This window comes from Topomyia yanbarensis, chromosome 1 (assembly GCF_030247195.1).
Source record: "Topomyia yanbarensis strain Yona2022 chromosome 1, ASM3024719v1, whole genome shotgun sequence".
In the NCBI taxonomy this organism is placed as follows: Eukaryota; Metazoa; Arthropoda; class Insecta; order Diptera; family Culicidae; genus Topomyia; species Topomyia yanbarensis.
This window is the reverse complement of record NC_080670.1, coordinates 176800719-176820930: the sequence shown is the minus strand read 5'-3', so window position 1 is coordinate 176820930 and position 20212 is coordinate 176800719. Positions and strand designations below refer to the sequence as shown.

Below are 20212 nucleotides of genomic sequence, written 5' to 3'. Positions count from 1 at the left end.
TTACCTCAGTGTACGGCGGCGGTGCATGGATATGAAACGAATTACACCGACTGTATTGAGGCGGTGCGTAGCAGGATCCCGCCGAATCACCCTCCGACTGCGAATGATGACCGGGAGAACCCCAACCGCACAGCTGGCGGCGTTTCTTCCAAAGGGAACAGGCACAAAGCAGCGCCAGCACGATGGCCAGCAGAAAGCACCAGAAGTACCAGTGGTTGATGAAGAACAGATTCAGTACGTGGTCCGTCGCCGGAGTTGGTGTCCGCGGGGCACTGGGTGGTGCGTACAGGTAGCAGCAACCCTGGGCACAACATTCCTTCGGCGGAAGGCACCGGTGTCCGCCTTCGCAGAAACGAGCCGCCACCTGGGAGAGAGGTGAAAGATAAGATAGATAAAAAAATGAGTCGAGGAAGCAAGCCGCCCTCCCGCAGAGGGCACCACCGGTATCGATTGATCGACGAAAAGGTAGACTACATTTTATGCACTACGCGAAAGGGAGGAAGAGGTAAGGTTTGGTAAACAACATGCCGATAAATCATTCATCCTCATTGCTTACGGGATATCGAGTAAGGCTGCGGAAGCATTGCCCATATTATTATTATGAGTAATGACCAAGCCGCTAACATCAACGTGGATGGAACGGGCCAAAATGCAGCAAAACAGTGCTCCTTAGCATACACTTTTATGTATGCAAAAGAAGGAAAGCCCGAAATCAAAAATAATATCAGTGCTGATGATGTGGTGGGTGGTGGTGTTGGTGGTGGTTGTGGCAGAAAGTGGTGCAGTCAGCAACGTCATCATCTACGAAGGGAGGTGCTTCTGTGGCAGCGTATTTTTAAGATGGTGCAGGTGCACAGCTAGTCAGCGGAAGACGGAACTGAATGCAAACGAACAAACAAAAAAAAACTCTTTAAGGATTTCAATGAAGATGACCTCCGCTATTTCGGAGCTGAAGGTGAGCCGGGGAATGTTCTCATGGATGCTCAGATGATATGCGGTGTGTGAAATGATGCAGTGATTCCGTTTTTTTTCCTTTTCGGAATAGTCAGTTGTTGAAATAGTCATTTTATGTCATGTCCTACTAACATCAAAGAACCCCAGTCTGAATTTCACGCTTGAAGTTTATAGTCGTCTTATGCTGATTGCGGTTTTAGATTCGATTCGCTCTGGGTTCGCTAGGTAATGTTTACAAAATCAATACAAATGTGACAGTTCCGAGTAAACCGAGAGCGTTATGAAGCGTGGCCTGCTCTTTCTTTTATGCTTCCAGATAAATGACTTCAACTAGAAATAGGCGATGTCGATGCGTTTTTTGTTTCGAAATCGATCTTTTCACCTCGAAAAATCTACTTTTTCATCCGATCTTTCCCGGTTCGATGTTTGACAAGACAACATCGATTTTTTTAGTTGAAAAGATCGGTGTAGCAAAATTGATTTAATTTTTCAAAATGCCCATTGCTAACTTCAAATAATAATAATAGCTCTTGAGCTCTTGAGCAGGAAAGAGAAAAGACAACGACACTCACGCTTCATGGAATACAAGCCAGGCCCGTGCACAAGGAGAGGAGGGCTTTGGGGGTTCAAACACCTCCCATGAGGGTTTTGAATTGCTTTTAAAATATTATTATGAACAGTAAAACAATTATACTGCGAGTCGTTTTGACACATAAAATGTCATTTGAGTTCGGTCACTCTTGAAACAAGTTGTTGTAGAAACCAAGGAAGCAACCTTGCGATGGTGGCTGGAAAGGGATGTAAACCAAGTTGGTCGGCTTCTCTGGATCGGTATATGTTTTTATTTGTTTGTTTGGACATATTTCGATATTACCAACAGTGGTGAGTAGACTAGCTACACAGCAAAGTCGGGAGCTAAAGAAGAAAAACACCAGCGAGAACTAAGTAAGAAAAATTCGAAATCGAAGTAAATCGGGATATCGTAGCCGGAAGAAATTTCACCGCCGGTGATCTTTCCGTTGGAGTTGCTGACAGCTTAATGGCTCGCGAAATTGGGCATCTCGGTTTCGGGAGAAATACCGCCGCCGAGGAACTCTCAACATTAGCTAACAGATAAATAGGAACGGGTCGCGCAAAGAAGGATAAGAAACCCTGCAATGGTAGTTGTAAAGGAATGTAAATCATTATGATCAAAACCTCCGGATCGGTTTGTGTCTCAACAGGTGGCGATATTAGGTTGGAGAGCAAGCAATAAAAAAGCAATGAAAAAACATTACCTAATAACACAAAATAAAAAGAGCAAGAGCACAATCCCTACTGAAGTAGTACCTGACGGTTGCCCCCGGATGGGTGAGGATTGCGAGATATAAGATGTTTAGGTTCAGTTGGTAGGCTTAACTACTACAAACCAATCCGCCACTAGCTCGAGTCGAACGGCAGCGGTGTCTGTTGAAGATTCCTTCTCGATAACAGACATTAATTCAATTTGTTGAGCTGAATCGATTGGTACACAAGATTAGGCAAAGAATCGTCAAAGTTGGAGGCTTTCTATAGCTTTCCTTTTGTAAGAAACGTGAAAAAATCAAAACTCTCCCCTTGAGTGTTTTCTGCGCACGGGCTTATTACAAACAATGTTAAGATAGTGCCAATTACTTATGAATTCGAAATTCAAATGTTTACTTTACTCTTGTCTCGTATTGTACCCATCATGCGCAAATTTGTTTTAAACATAATTTTCATTTTAGGGAGAATTTTTGTAAGCCAAAAACTGGATTTTGGTCTCATTTTCACTTTTTCACCTGGAAACTAAAGTTTCTGTGCTTTCTTTCCGAGACATCACATCACAAGACGTGTGACGGCTACTGTTGAAATCAATTCGAAAAAACGCAAAGTTTAACTTTATTTTTATAGTTAAGTTGCACTGGAGCACTACTGTTCTTTGTCTTCCCCTAGGTGGTATCATCACATAATTTTCTACATTACCAATTGCCGAAGGTGTTGATACAGAAACTTTTGGGAATTGGCGAAAACATCTACTTCATGGACAGTTATTACCAGACAATTCGTAATTTCGGTAGCATTTCAATAAGGCAGCTCATATTTAAAAGAAGGTAAAAATTTAGATAAAATTTATTCATTTGAAATTAGCATCATGTAATGCAATTTCTCCTTCTTCTAAACATGAGCTGTTTTCTAACGCAAAAAAGCAACAACTCTATTCTACATATCTTTTAAATTAGAATGTGAAACAAAAAATAACTTGCCTTCAGAACGAAAACTATTGTATCAATATTGTTGACATCCTGAGGATTTTCATTTTGAGAAGTGGTTCATAGTGGAAAGTGTATTTCTGGGAATTAGTCCCGAACAAAAGTTTTTCTAGAAAAAAATATCCATTCTGGTAAGTGCAGAATATTGTATCTATGGAGCAAGGCTCCTAGATACCATTGACGCGGTTTCTGAGGGAATAGTACACAATCGTTCTATCCAACCGTTTGAACAAAGAGAACAGATCCATGATCGAACAAAAATATTTAAAAAAACGTGTGTAAACATTTGAATTAATATACGATAAACACTAGCGCCGCCACACCAACCTATCCCAACTATCTGTCAAATCCCTTCCCGAACCGGTCCTGAATGGATTCAGTATGGAATCTTGCTTGCGGTTGATGCATTTGAGCTGTTATTCTTGCTGGAAGTCCGAACCGGTTCCGGACTAGTTTGACTAGGTAGAGGAATAACCGCTGTCAATTCTGTCGAACTCAGCCACAAAAAAAAACATGACGACAGTAGCGCACCTGTTTCCAAACGATAGCAGTAATTATTCCCAACAAAACAAGAAATATTTGATTTTTGCGGTTTGTTTGTTTGAACTATGAAAAGAAGGATGAAACAAAGTACCAACACGGATCAAAACAGTAGGGGTTGATTTCCGAAGCTGTTTGGTCCACCATTCTTCAAGAAGCGAAACGCTTATTGAATGAAAAAATTAAGATGATAAGTTCATAAAGAATATGCATCCAGTTTAATCATGTCAGGAATGTGGCATTCTTTAAAATTTTACTTGAAAAGCAGAAGAAACACAACAACTTGAAACATAGTGTAGAAGCGTTGATCAAGATCCCATATATATCGGGGATGGAAAATAATCGTGGCACGATTACGCGATCGATCGGTATTCCCTTTTGAAAGTTGTGAAATATACTAAAACTTTCTCGAGACTGTTAACTACCTAGTCGGTAACATGTTTGAACGAATAAGATACGTGTTACATAGAATGACCTCGACCAGGCAAACCAGATTGCTTGCTGCAAACGTTTTCCGTGGGACTCTAACGTATACGTGCCTGCAAAAGCAGTGGAAATTGATGGTGGGGGTTTCAACCCGGGTCGGGGGTTGACTGCTTTAAGGACCCCAAATGACAATTTTGAACTGCACGTAATTACATACAGCCAAATTTGAAAACAGTATAACTGCTTACTCTTCATCAAACTCGCTTGGGGTGATCTTCTCCGGATCTTCTTTTCCTCATTATGTTCTCCTGGACAAGGTTAGACGAACCCTTTCGCCTATTTGTACCATGGATTATAAACTGCAGTGGCAATAAGAAAGAGTGCGGCAAACGCGGTGGAGCAGGTAGAATTTTGAATGCGAGTAACTTGCATTGTACTGAACGGAATTACACCATGTTTGCATTAATCAGTCGGAAAAATGTGCATCAATTTTGTATTCAATTTTGAAGTATGCATGAAGCAAAACCTGATTTTCAGAAAATCTTTCCATGACAACGTGCAAAAACGAAATTTTTCTGCTTATTTCAAGCAGAGCCGTTGATATAGGCAGCGGTGCCAACCTTTCAGTTTAAACTGGATTTTTCCAGTTTTTTACAACATCAGTTTTTTAAAATATTCATTTATTTAGTTTTTTTTCTCACAAATTGTAACTTGATTCATAGAATTTTCAAGCAAGCGATGGGATGATGCCGAGTGCCCCAGAATAAGTTTTGAATCCACCGTAACCTGAACTCATTTTATACTACTTGTGAGTAAAACGGTTCGGGAATGTACATTTTGATTCGATTTCAAACGAATTTTACTCAAACAAAAAAGTGGCAGTACACCGTGTCAAATATTTAGATGAACAATTGTTGAATTCTCAGCCAGTTGCTACAGTGGTATCGTACGAAAGGTTTAAGCGCATCCTCAAGTTTAGCAAATGGTCTTAAATTTAGGATTTTGTTGATGTGTGTGTAGATTGAAACCTTCAAAACAGTAAAATTCGACTGTAACTATTACAATTACAATAAAATTCGAATGCTTTAATATTTTTTAATATGGACAACAATATCAAAAAACCGACACAAATTTTCAGTAAAAGGTATGTAACATACGTGTTTACTTAAAATCACGTTCATTGAATCGTTGACTTAAATATTATAAGAGTAAAGTAGGTTTTTTTTTCGAATATCCAGTTTTTTTCAAGAAAGTTTTTTTCAAGAAAGGTTCCAATTTCTTTGAATTTTTTTTTGGCAACACTGGATATAGGGCACATAAGAGACTCAATCGAAGACAGCGAGTCTATAAATATAGGTTCCGCGCGTTCTTTTTCTATCATTCGTTGCTTGGATTATGAACGAGCAACATAAGGATTGGTTGGGCACGTTTCCTAACTATGTACAGGGTTTATTTGTATTCTGGTTGATCTAGTGGTTTAATTGTCAATCTGTACTGTAACCGTACCGATTGACGACCTACACCAATCATGTCATAATCGCATTCATGAACTTCAGATGAACCTGAATATAGAGAACAGAAGTATGCAGCATGCAACGATGTTCGAATCCAGCGATTACCTATCAAAATCAACGACTGTATAAAAGGTTCTTTTCCTTTCCACAATCATTTCCATGCAGAAAAATTTGAAAATTTCCCATTCAAATATGATTCCATTGATTATCATTAGATTTGAATTAAAAGGCCGAAATCTCGTCACGACATTCCTTTCTTGTTCTAGCTTACTCCCCCTGCCCTATATGTCACAACATGTCACAATCCCCACGTTAGCAACCATTTGCAACCATGATCTCAATTTCTAACGGTTCAAGACCATCAGAAACCATCAATGTCTCGTATGACTGCACACGAAACATTGATTGGAATAGTTACCGACCGCGATATCCGATAAAATCGAGTCCACTCAAAAAAACTTCCTCCGGAGGAAGAGTACAGGTTTTTAACTGGCTTGATTCTCGACAGTGCGAATCAAGCTCAGACTAAACCAGTACCCGGTGCAAGGTCAGCACTGTATGCGAAGAAGTCCACTGCATATAAAGCCTTCCGTGATGACGGGTTGCCCGCTAGCTATCGACAGTATTCGTCGTTAGAAACGCAAATAAAGTCTAATAAAAGCCAAAAACTGCAGCTATTGTCGTCGGCTTGTCGACGGTGAAACAACGAACTTTGGGATACGGCTTGACGTATGCGTAACCGCTACAGTACCAACGAGTGAATATTCAAACCGCTCGATATTCGCTTTCATCAAGATCATCTGCCTGAACTCTCTCTCTCTCTTTCTCTCTCTCTCTCTCGGTAAAGAAAACGCATCGTGCCGCGTATCCTCACGATACCATGAACAAAACACTGTTATCGATGGTTGAATTCTCACCTGGTCTTGGAATTAGACAGAATCAAATTCAACTTGGTGAAGAATCTGTAAGACAGCGGAAAGATAATTGTTGAACTTATTCAACAAGTTTTTTTTAAGATAACATTGTCCCTAGTAACTGGCGGCAAGTGAAGGTTATCGCCATCCAAAAACCAGGAAAACCACAGTCTCTGACCACAACTCGTATCGGCCGATTAAAATGCTGTCATGTATTCGGAAGTTGTTTGAGAAAATTACCCTTTTCCATCTCGGAAATTGGCTCGAAGCAAATCGTTTACTAACAGATACACAATTTGGCTTCCGCAAAGGCAAAGGAATGTGATTCTCAACAGAAATTCAAATGGCCCATGCTAGCAAAGAGCAGAAGGCATCAGTGTTCTCGGATATGGCTTTTGATTCAGTTTGTATCAACATCAACATGTCTAAGTCCCCTTATATACAACTTTTTCGTGTTTGACGTAAATGTCATCAATTCCTGTGCGCTAAGGCAACTTTTAAACAACACTTTGAACCTTTGTCTGTTTGAGCCCTCCAGCTGGGTATTGAATTCTCCACTGAGAACACTGAGTTTGTCTTCTAGGAAGCGTGAGCCAGTGCAATTTGAACTCCTATCGAGGGGTACAATGATCGCTCAGGGTTTTCCATTTCAATATCTCCAAGAGATTCTCGGATCACATACGCCCGCAAGTAACCCTCAATATATTTCTATTAAATTCCACGGAGTCGATTGTAATAAAATGTCTTGGTGTCTTCGACGAAAATATCAGTCAAGCTCAATGATCCTGCTTCCGTCTACCTAGCTGATATTCAGTATACCCTTTACCCACAGATCGTTACTATCTCGTTTCGGATAGCCTTAGTTCGATGCAGGCTATCGAACAAAGACCAATCTTCTTTAGCAAACCGACAACACCTTGGTGTAAGGAGATGGATGGGGGTCGGTATTTCATTCGTGTGACGTCCTGGAAATCATGACAAATCACCACACGTTGGATGGGCTTATTCTTGGTTTTCGATTAGTTGAAAGCAATTTCACAACATCGGGCATGTTGTCAGGACGTGCGCCGAATATTGTCGCGCCAGGTCTCAGCTATTGGATTCCCTTCGGGCCCGAGAAAGATCATCTAACTCTGTGGTTCGGGATGTAATAGCAAGCCGCGCGACCTTCTTTTATGTCCCTAATCTACCCTTTTCCAAAAAAAAAATCCAAATTTAGTCTCCCTCTTTCGCTTTTTTCTAGTTTTCGGGAGTGCCTACTACGTGTTCATTTTCATTCTCACTACTGTGGTTGCATTAACCGCAATTGTGAAACTGAAAACGACCTTAAAGTACGACCAATTTCGAAGGATTGTCTTCCACTTTGAAGGACGTTGCGCTGCGTGCTGTCTTGGCAGTAATCGATTTTCCGTTAGCCACAAGCGTGATGTTCTTCTTTTCTCTGTCATCGTTGTTCACCCTTTTTCCCCCGTACCTGATACTCCTTCTCTCATAAAAAGTAAATTTGAATCTGCTGAAGTATATTCAAAGTATTCAAATGCCACCATCTACTCCTCTTGGCTCAGTACAAATTCAAATGATTCTCCTGTATGTATATTTGATTGTATTAATTTAAGACTGACATTATTGCTAATTTTAAAGATAGTCTAAAAATTGCTCCTTAGTTTTAAATGTTTAAATCTAAATCTCCGTGTAAGTTGAAGATAATGCAGTAGAGATTCGACTGCACGAGCTGTCTCCAGAAGCACCCGATGTCGGTACTACCAAATTTATATAGCAATATGGCGAAATTCTCTTCATGAAGCAGAAATGGAGAATTTTCCCGGGCAATCTTAATAGTGTTCGGGTGGTGGGCATTCCTTCCTTCGTGACCCTGTAACCTGGATCTGCCTATTCTTAGACCACGCTGTGGTGCACTTATGACGATCAGTCTCTCGCGTGTCAATACTCCAAATAATCTACAGTCTACGGAATACAAATGCAGAAACTTCAGAACAAAGGAATGCTTAAATGTAAGCTTGTTTTCTTTTGTATTTACAATGAATTAATAATGAAAAGCAGTAGCTAGGTTTTTTTGATTCAGTGTATACATGCCCGCCCGCAGAAATTTCTCAAGGGGATGTTTTTGATTTTTTATTTTTCTTGCAAAAGAAAAATACAGAAACTCTCAAACTATGAAGATTTTTGCTGAGGCATGGCTGGAGCCAAGAAATGCAGCTATTGGCGTCGGCTTGTCGACGGAGAAACATCGATGGGCACTCTTTGGGGTACGGCTTAACGTATGCGTAACCGAAACAGTACCAACGAGTACGTGGAATATTTCCACCAATCGACTCAACGCAACAAATCGAGTAAATGCCTGTTATCGCAAAAAAACCAGCAACAGACACCGCTGCCTGCTGGTTCATGGTAGTGCCGGATTAGTTTTTAGTTATTGAGCCTACCGACTAAACCTAAATGTCATGTATCTCGCAATCTTCTTCCATCCGGGGTAACTGTTAAATATTTATTCAATAGGGACTGCGCTTTTTCTGTTTTTATTTTGTGTTAATCGTTCATGTTCTTCCACTTCTGCTTATTGGTTGCTCTCCAACCTTCGCGGTATATCTGACCTGATAATGATTTACATCTCTTTACAACAACCTTCGTAGGGTTTCTTATCCTTCTTGGCGCTACTGGTTCCTATTTATCTGCTAGCTGGTGCTGAGAGTTCCTCCGCAGCGGTATTTCTCCCGATACCGATGTTAACATTCGCAAGCCATTTAGCTGTAAGCAACTCCGGCAGAGAGATCATCGGCGGCAAAATTTCTCTAGATTACGAGATCCCGATTTTCTCTGACTTCGTGTGTCCCTTTTTAACTCCCGCTGTCCGACCTTTGCTGTCTAGCTACTCACAACTATTGACAATATTGATACTTGTCGAAACGTGAACCGATCCAGAGAAGCCGACCAACTTGACTTGCATTCCTTTCCAACCATCCTCGCAAGGTTTCTTCCTTGGTTTCTTCAACGACTTATTTCTAGAGTGACCCTAAGAGGAGTGACCAAACTCAAATGACATGTGACGCCAAGCTGCAAAACACGTCCGTTCGTGCTAAATGTCGCCAACAGAATGACGCTCTTTGCTTCTTTTCAAAATCCATCAAATCAATAAAAAAAACACCAGCAGAGACCAACGCTTTGAGGAAGACTTTGAAGAAAGTAAACTGTAGGTGCCAGGCATTGTTTTATATGTTGAAAAAGTTTAAACTTCGAGAAAAGGATCTGCGCGCATCTGAAAACTGCGTACGCAGAATACAATAACTAAGAAACAGCCTTTCTTAATTTAGTTACTGTAAATATAAACGAATTGAAAAAATATCTAAAATATACAGTGGAAGTATTTGTCAGCTTACATTAATATTTAGTACATAAGTAAAATAATATCTTGAAGGTTTTAAATGAGCTTTTCTTAGAACCAATCAGGCGGGTTAAAACTGGAAAATGAAATTAATTATTATGTACTGGATACTGGAAGCAGATTCTTTATTCTCGCAAAATGCGCATAAATGTCTCTGTTTACAGGCCCACCCAACCTTGTTTTGGCTCTTCGTCGACAGCGATAATATGATTAACAAATTCAGTCTTTTGTGAAACTATTCGTGTCCGCTGGTAGTGCCTTGAACGGATGGTACTACTACATAGGGAAGTGCCCCCGATTTTGGACCGGATTTTGTTTTGGTCCATAAAATTCATTTCGATGATTCCTATGCTCCTATGCTAGTTTTATCAATCGTCAAATAGAACGATTGAAATAAACCAGTTGACTTTTAGTCGCCTTTTTTGGTAATATCTTCCCTATAATAGCATGGAAGCCTAGTGATTTTGTAAAATTACTGTAAAATTATGGTATGGTCATAAATTTAATGAAAAAGGCATGTTTTGTACCATTCAAAAAGAGTCACAATAGGAGGCTTACTTTTATCACCTTAAGTAAATGCATCGATTTTTCAACATTGCACAACGCAGCAAACGGTATAAACAACAAAAATGTAAAATATTCAACAATAATGATAATAGCTAACAACAGTACTAAAGTTAGCAAAGAACAACTAACAAAATGCGAAAAATATTAAAAATATGTGAAATTGCAAAGGAATAAAATATTGTAAAATTAGCAAAAAAACTACCACAACAAAGAGCACATTGTTCGGTCGTATGTCAAGTAGTGCGGTAACAGAATTTCGTAAGAATTTTACTTTTTAACCAGACATGTTCCGGTCCGCTATGTCTTGTATGCTACCAGCTGAGCATTAACTTCCCTGTTATTCAACAGAAATTGAGTCGAAATATTTCAATATTAATTCGTCAAAAGGGCGAAAGTGTTTTTTGTAAACAAACTTGTTTCGCTCATTGGTCTGCTGCAGAATGGAATTTCATGAAAAATATGCGTGAATGTAATTTTTTACCCTTCGTAGAAGTAATTTCAATTGTTTTCTGCTTTGAAATTATAGTAAATTAAGAGAAACCATCAAAATAAAAGTTTGTTTACAAATCTTATTCGCCCTTTTGCAAATTTAATATGGATTTGATCATATTTATAATAAAATTTACGAGTCGCTAAAATGCGCTAATATCGCTTTAGGTTTGTCAGTCGTCCTTGCCGGAAGGGAGTTCAAAGCATGATTCTGCGGCTAAAAGAGCCGTGTGCCTCGGAATTGATGATGCTATTCCGTGACCGGAAATAAATAATGACAATATCGGAGCGAATGCGTTGACGATGGGTGGGATAACTATGACGGTGGTGGGTGTACAGCATTGGCAATGAATCTATTACGATGATGAGCCTGCCACTGGGAGTGGATTCGGTCTTTTCTATTAATGATATGTTTCTATTTTTAGCTCGAATGAAGTTCGACGGGGAAATGATTCCCAACGGATTTAGTTGGTCGGTCGGGACAGGGTCATGAACAGATGGAATTGAGAGCATAACGTAACAACTAGAGGTGCAGTTTAGTAATCATATCGTGACGGTGACAAGTCTAGAAAAAAAAAGTTGGATCAAAATGGAGAAAAAACTGTTTCTATTTACGACTGAATCTTTTCTGTGCATTTGTAGATTAATTTTGGCTCGATTTCAGCAACTGTTCCTAAGCAAAACTTTGTTCTTCACTACGAGTGTTATGGTTGCATATTTTTACGCAACAAATGTGCATCACAGTGTCTCTTTTTCTCGGGAAATGAATTTCTCATTCCGCAGTTATAGATTTTCGGTATAGGCACACTCTGTGACCGCCGGCACCATTAAACTAAACACACACGCACGCACACACGTGTGCACCACGTTCGGTCACTAGCGGAGAACTAACTTTCGCAGTAAGGCAGCAAGCCATGCCTTTATCGTTTCCGCTAGGAACGAGGACATATCCGACGTCATTCTAGGTTGTTGTCTGCAGCTGCACCACGACGACGGTTTCCACCACACTCACCACTCACCACATTTATTTTTCGGTAATCTCTATACTATAACCTATAATGGGAAGGGATTACAGCATGTCCCTGTTTCGTCACACCACTAATGCTGCCCTGCTTATGTTTAAGCCTCGGTTTTTAGCTAGGATCATTTTATCTAATGCCTATGATGGGATGTGTGTGTGCGGACAGACAATATGTACAATGAATTTGCGGTGATTTTGAAGTTGGTTTCGATGGCGGTTGGTGAAATGTGTACCGAATTATGTAGGTTAGATTCGATGAGGGGGGGTGTCCCGTGTGGAAGCGAGGGGGTGGCAACGTTACAGAATCTGAATGCGGTGACCCAATATAGAGGAGAGCTTTGAAGTTCAGTGTTGCCATAGAACGGGAATTTGCTAGTAGATGCTTTACCGTCAGTTAAATATGAAGAAAAATGTTTTAACTTAAACCGTATAAAACCTTTTTTACAGTTAGTATTGTAAAAGAAAAAGATAATTGATAATAATGGTTTAAAATATTAGGAATAATATCTCAAGGGCTTCAAATATAACGATTTTCAAAGATGCTTGGCGTAGCTTAGAGTTTTAGATGATTAAAATATCCTAAGTTGAGCTTTTGTTCCTGTTTGCATTAGACTTCGGTCAAATATCACTCAGTTGCTAAAATTAATCCTCAAATAACCCCCCGTTGATTTTATGTGTTGTAATTTGCGTTCCGTTGTTCGTGAAGTTGAATATTTACAGTGAGATAAATATGTGACATTACTTCTATCCAGTTTCACCATGCATGGAATGTGCTACTGACACATTCAAAAAGTTAGATACCACAGAAATCTCCATTAGCCAAATCAACTTGAAACTTTGAAATAGAGATTTGGGAATCTTCGGGTGTTGTTAGCGGACTTTGTTTGGTAAATCTGTTGATAGTATGCACCACTTCAATCTACCTAACCTTGGTTTTTAGCACCATATGCTCAGATCACGTGTGCTTATTGAAAGCCGTGCAATTGCCATCTGTCATTTCTATAAATAAACTGAACACTACGGGAAGACCTGCGTGAAATCCACTAAGAAATAATCAACGGGCAAAATTTTCGGCGAAATCAGATACTACTATGTTATTCAGATAATTATTATGAATATTTCATTCAAAGGGACAATGTCTCTGTGATGAATATATTCTTAATTATTCATGTTTAAAAGGTCAAGAAGAAAAAGAAGCAAAAGACCTAAAAGTTAAAACTTCTATAATCGAAACACAAAACACGTTAAATTTAGGACACTTTTCTTTCAGTGTGGGTTTTAAAATATTTCACGAAATCGCTGAAATGTTTCGCTTCCAATACAGTTCACAGTCAGGCCCGTAGCGTAGGGTTGGCCCCCGCCAAGGGCACCAACCTTAGCGGGGCCCTAAAATTTTCATCTGCTTTGTAAACATAGTGAGGATAAGCCATTAAACAAGTCAGAACAAGTTTGCCCTTACCAACAATAAATTATTGTCCGAAAGTCAAGCTAAAGTAAACACCGACGGGGCGTCAAACTGAAACTCCACCAAAGGCACCAGATAAAAACGCTTCGGCTCTGCCAGTCCCGGTCAGATTTATTTACAATAAATGGTTGTAACGACAGACACTTTATAAAACAGACTAGCGGAGAGAAAAACAGTAAAACTAGCAACCATGAATGTAAACTGGCATCACGGAAGCTCCCATAAGCTTTACATGGGCTTCCTCTTGTACTTACCCTCTCAAAACCCTTATGCTCGTTTGGCTGCACTTTTTGACAGTTCGTTTGGCTGCAATTTTTGACACTTCGCTAGTCTGTGTTTAACCCATTCATGCCCATGTTGTTTGTGGACAACAACGTTTTTAAACAGCTATAACTTTTGATTGAGGCGAGATTTGCTCATAAAAACAAGTAAGGCTCATTAATGTGATTATTGCCTTTAATATGAATATTAACAGTTACGAACTGAAGTTATTGCAATTAGTCTGATTGGATTCCGATGGAGCAGTGCTGCCAGGGACAGTTTACGTTGACGACGGAAAATGATTTTTTCATATATCTTCGTTATGGTGCAATATTATTGAAAACTGATAAAACTTATCAATTTAGACTGTCGTTGGCTACGTTTTCCACATAATTGGAATATTGCAATTTTTCTAGGAGAATTGTATTGAGCATTAGAAGGTAAAAATTGACCAGCTTCCAGCACTGCCATGGAAGCACCTATCTTTATGAAAATAGGCTTGTCGTGTTTCTTGACTCCACTGCTTTCAAGAAAAAATAGTTTTGAAACCCTACATGCACTAGAAAAAAGTTGGGCATGAAAGGGTTAAAGTGTCTGTAGTTGTAACTTGTCAGGGTAACAATTTAGCACTGGGTGGAAATATACCTATTTGTGCGTACTCTCTCCGTAGAGTGTATTTGTTTACAAAAAAAATGCTCACCGCTGTTTGATACCGTTCACATTTAGTTGTGAATTTTTGTTCATTTTCGCATTTGTGAACGGTTTTTCTTCGTGCAGATGGGATAGATAATTTTTGTTTTATGTTTATGAATAAGTAACGTAGGGTTAGATAGGCCACAATTCTCCCTTGCTGTCGAAAAGTTTGCTGAATTCGCGAAACGGGCGTTTTATTTACATCGCGTGTGAGGTGGCCGTCGTGAAAAGCAGAAAGTGTCAAGCCTCGGTGATTGAACGACGTCGTGTGTTTTTTGCCCCGTTCGGACGATTTTTCGCTGGACCAATCCAGCCCGTTCTAGTGTGCCGAAGAATATTCCCGCAAAAGTGCCGACTCGTAGTTCGAAAGCTAGTGTTTTGGTGTCGGGTCGCAGGAAAAAGGAAGCTAAGCGCCAAGGAGTCAGTCACTTCCCCGGCTAAGTACAAAGGACCCAGAAGACGCCTTTCCACTCTCGCTGTGAAGGATGCTTCACAGCTAAACGTCAAAAAGAGCGAATCAGGGCGGCCAAAAGTGCCCCCTGGGAAGTACACTGCAGTGACTTCTGGGGACTCTAGCAGGGAGCAAGCGAATCCGACGATGTTTCGTCTACGTCGCTAGGGAGGTTCCAACAAAGGAGTAAAGCTCACCTCCCTAGGTAACAGCTCGCCATGTTTCCAATATCACCCTACCCACTTGAAGCCGTTGGTTAGAGCAGCGTCTGCCATCTTTGTTCAACGCATTGAGTCAAATAGTAGCGCAACAATAGGGGCACTCGATTCGAGTTTTCGTTGCCTTTGAACATGCGAACTTTAACATTTTCAGAGCATTTGTGCTATTATCTTAGTTCTTAACAACGAAGCAAAGCTGTTGATGCCAATTTCTACGCATTCCATTGATAGTAGGCCGAATAATAAATGTATTAGTCAGGCACTCTCCTCAATATGGTGAAAATAGGCACTTTACTGTTTTTTTTTGGTTTACATACGAAAATGCGAAATTCTTGTAGAAGGACCTAGGCCGCCCTGATAAGAAGGGTCCGCCGGGTAATCAGAACCCGGTGTTATTCTCAAAAGTAGTATGGGTACAAAACTAAATGACGAAGTTGCACGACACGTAAATTACTACTGCAAAGGCTTCTAATCGAAAAAATAACTAACATTATTGCAACCATTATCACTAGTTTTCTCAGTTTTATATAGAAACATGAATGAGGCAGACCACCTTCCAGAGCAGTAAAGCATTTCGCCCCCTTAAAGCTGTAGCAAAGATTGTGGAGTAGGCAAAATTGAATATCATCGAGAAGGCATGCATTAACATTAACGAAATTCTACGACCAGAGGCTGTTCGCTTTAGCTTTGTTTCAGTGATATCTGGCGGCTCCTAAAGTGAAAAAATTTAACCTCCGCCAAAAAATCAAGGGCCATCAGAGTCGAACTTTCCCTGAGTCAAGAGAGCATTATACCAACCGAAAAGATATAAAAAATAGGCAAATCAGTCGCACTAAAGGTCGCCCGACTCGAGTTTGTAGGAACACAGATTTTCTCCTGTGCGATTGCCATTTTAAAATCTTAACTGACTGGAGCAAGGGGTCGAATCCGAGAGCACACCGTCGATCTCAACTTTGTGGGTGGGTATGCAGAAGCGGTAGTCCTTCATGAAATACTTGTCGCTAGTAATGTAATTCGCCTGCTTTAGACAAGATGTCACAATTTTGAGCATATCTGGGTGAACTTTCTGCTACTCAGTAGATGAGTTCGGAGTCGGAATCTTCGAAGTCGAAATTTGTTCGATATCCATTTTTCAGCTAGGTTATATTTCAGGAGAGATCATTTATGCATTGGCGCAACGAAAAATTTTATGAATACAAAGGAAGAGACTGAAATTACTGGGGATCAGAAATTGGAAGACGAGTCATGGAATAGTAAAGCATATATGTGCTCACCAATCTTAACTCTATGTATGGTGAGATGCTATTCATTCGCTTAGAAAATGACAAAAAGAATAAAGTTTTAATAATAACAGATCATTAAAACATCTCTGTTTTACTCGTTTGCATAAAAAATAGGTACATGTCTAGGACATAACCGGAATGACGTAACGGCACTTGGAGTGGTACTTCAAAGTTAACGATATGCACCGTAATTGACCTAGAAAGTGGCTCCTCAGTATTCTTGATATATAGTCTCCTGAAAGGATACTCTATCCGATGTCTTTAACCCTTTGTGATATGATTTTTTTTCATTGTTAATATATTGATATTTTTAGCTTTATATAGGTTTTCGGGGTCGTTGATTCTGATTCTGACGTCAAAAATGTAAAATTCTAAATGGCGGATACAGTATGGCAACTGTGTGACCCAAAAAACTCCCGTGAATCGAGTTTTATATTGACTGTAACAAAATTCGCCAATTTCGTAAAAAATGATTGCCATTTTATGGGTGCCATTTTGAATTTTCGAATTCTGACATCAGAATCGTAATCAGCTACCCAAAAACTCGTAAATCGAGTTTTATGCTCATTGTAACAAAATTCGCATATTCCATAAATAATGGATGTCATTGTGTAGCCGTCATTTTGAATTCTTAAATTCTGTTATCAGAATCGTAATTAGCGACCTCGAAAACCACATAATCTATTTTTATGCTGGTTGAGAAGTTATCCCTGTCTCTCAGAATCTAACATAATAATAAACCCCATTTTTGCATATTTTGGCATTTTTTTTAAAAAAAAACTGACTTACGAAAAATTCTGCAAAAAATCTGTTATTTAGTTCAATGTTTGAGATACTTGCACACAAGTTTTTTGGATCTCCAGGACTTTTAGTTCAGACACACCGTAACCGTAAACCGATCTTTGCGTACTGTCTCTCGAAAAAATGTTCCATCCATCGCCTCCAAACACCTAGCATCAACTGATTTCTCAAATACGATGATATTACAGACAAATTTGCGGTGAACTTATCTGTAAAATTAAGATGTTGTTTGGAATCATATTCAAAAATAAAATTGTATTTTTGACTTCAAATAGTATGAATTATAAAAATATGTCAAAAGTTGTTAGAAAAACGTTTTTATTGAAAGCTTTTCCATGATCCAAATACCACAGAGAACAGACGTCCATCTTCAGCATTCAACTTGTGTAAAATATCTAACGGTTTCGAAAGTAGTTGGGATATCCAAACCAGGTGCGCTACTGTCGTTATGTTTTTTGTGGCTGATTTCGACAGAATTGACAGCGGTTATTCCTCTACCTAGTCAAACTAGTCCGGAACCGGTTCGGACTTCCAGCATGAATTCCAGCTCAAATGCATCAACCGATAGAGTCGGAATCGGTTGTTTTCTTTGAGCAAGATTCCATACTGAATCCAGTCAGGATTTCGAACCGGTCCCGGAATGGATTTGACGGATAGTTGGGATAGGTTGGTGTGGCGGCGCTAGAGTGTATCGTATATTAATTCAAATTTTTACACACGTTTTTTAAATATTTTTGTTCGATCATGGATGTCTGTTCTCTGTGCAAATACATTGAAAAAAACGTCTTTAAAACGATAAACATTGGATTGTTAACATTTTATAATGGGGTATCGCATTTTGGAAGATTTTTGTTAAAGGCATTTTGATTTCAAATTATACTTTGCATTATATTCTATAATAAAATTCCAGTTTTGTATGTCAATTAGTATGAAATATAAAACCATGTATAAAGCCATTGTTAGAAAAAAAATTCACCGATAAGTTCTCCATCATGCAATCACATTTAAAATGTTCATTTCTCTTTAGGTTTTTGTTGACAATATATAAAAAATTTAAAAAAGGGTTTTTTTTGCAATTTGAATTTTTATCATAAATGTGTTTTTGTGAAAAATGACAACATTTTTTTCAGTGTATTTTTTCATGAAGAAGTATTCATTCCCTGTAATTCGTCCTCAGATAGTTCTGTTGTATAAAATAGAGTAATCGATCTAAAAATTTTGGAATTTAATGCGCGTAGAAACGTGTAAGCCCTTGTATCAAATTTTTGCAATATCCAGAGAAAATCATGGAGATTCATAAAATGAACACAACTGCAAAGTTTCGTTCGAATCGACGATGGTCATATTTTGCGGTCGGCCGGATTCTCACGGAATCCCTCATGTATAAAAACAATGCCGCTTCTTTCAACAAATTAATTTCACTTGCCCAGGCCCGTAACGTGCTGTTAGCCGGGTTGGCTCCCGCTAAGGGCCCCAGCATTAGAAGAGTGTTAAAATCATAATCTGCGTTGGAAACTTATTGAGGATAAGTCAGAAAATATCTTATGATAAGCGTGCCATGTACACAATAAATTATTGCTCAAAAGTCGTACTGAAAAAAGCCAAAATAAACATTAAAAAGGACGCAAAACTGAGTGTCCGTCAGGGGCGCCCTGAAGACCGTGCTACGGTTCTGCACGCTCTCCACTTTGTTTCGTGGTACAGCAGTTTACATTTTCGTTCATTTTGGTAAACTGGTAAACTCAAAAGTAAAAGTCTGATAGGCAATTTGCAGTTGTGGTCGCAAATCCAATAGATTTATCACTATCGGTACAACCAACAAGATGTTCTTATACGAAGAAACGATTGCTGCCATTCATCAGAAACCACACAGCTGCAGCTATGTTTGGCCTCTTGTCACTATGTATAAGTATTCGTTTGGCCACTACTCGGGTTATTGTATGCACGGCAGACTTTTTTGTCAGGGCGGCCTAGGTTCTTCTACCGGAATTTCGTATGTAAACACAAAGGTAAACAAACAATTAAATAACTTGTATCGTTTATTCCCTCCAATTCTCTCCACTGCTGCTGGTCTCGTCCGACCGGCCGGAACAGCAACGACCGAGTTCTTCAGAGTTAAGTTGGCGGTCCTTGACAATTAGCTAGGGAGGTGAGCTATGCTCTTTTTCTCTAGCGACGGGGCGAATAATCCACTCACTCCCCGTGAATGGCCTAGGTAGACACCGCAGTGACCTACCTCAGGTGGATCCGCTGTCCAACCTGCTTCGCTCTCCTTGACGCTTAGCAGTGGAGGACAGCTAGGCTCGTTCAGTTGATCCTTCGCCGCGAGAGCGGCATGGCGTCTTCTGGGTCCTTTATGGTTAGCCGGGGAAGCGATAGGCTCCTTAACGATTAGCTTCCCTAATCGGCGACCCTATACCAGACAACAGTTCTCACGCGTTATTTGGCCGGCTGGATTTTTCCGACAACAAATCGGTCCCCACCGAAAACAAAACGAAGCGGAACTATACCTCCCGCCTTGCACCCAAGATGAAGAGAAAGAAAGGTGGGAACATTTGGCATTTTTGAGTGTATTAGTTTTTTGCTTGTAGAATCAAGCATGGCCGCCCGGCCCTTTGGAACATAAACATCCGGACGAAGATGCCGATTCACAGCGCACGATGAAAAGAGAGAAAAGGCCGACCTTCACCTTGGATTCGAACTTCTCGACAGCAAGGGAGAATTGTGGCCTATCTAACCCTATGTTACCTTTTCACAAACATAACACAAAAATGATCTAACCTATCTGCACAAACAGAACCGTTCATAATCGCAAAAATGAACAAAAATTTACAACTAAATGTGAACGGTATCGAACAGCGGTAATTTTGTGTAAACAAATACACCCTACGGAGTGTATACACAAAAACAAGTATATTTCCACCCAGTGCTAAATTGTTACCCTG

The 20212-nt window shown here is 39.7% G+C and overlaps 1 protein-coding gene across 4 annotated transcripts in view; it reads right to left on the bottom strand.

Moving 5' to 3' along the window:
• LOC131682395 (rho GTPase-activating protein gacZ) overlaps positions 1-20212 on the bottom strand; it is a 51781-nt gene that overhangs the window by 9259 nt on the left and 22310 nt on the right. For 2 of the 4 annotated variants that reach the window (XM_058963843.1, XM_058963859.1), the window contains exons 2-3: positions 11690-12127; positions 5-364 (exon numbers count right to left, since the gene is read on the bottom strand). In XM_058963843.1, the coding sequence (XP_058819826.1) occupies positions 5-364; positions 11690-11710 (381 nt within the window). In that variant the 5' untranslated portion in view covers positions 11711-12127. Of the gene's footprint in view, positions 1-4; positions 365-11689; positions 12187-20212 lie in introns of all 4 variants that reach the window. The other 2 variants (XM_058963851.1, XM_058963835.1) reach the window with 2 other exon arrangements.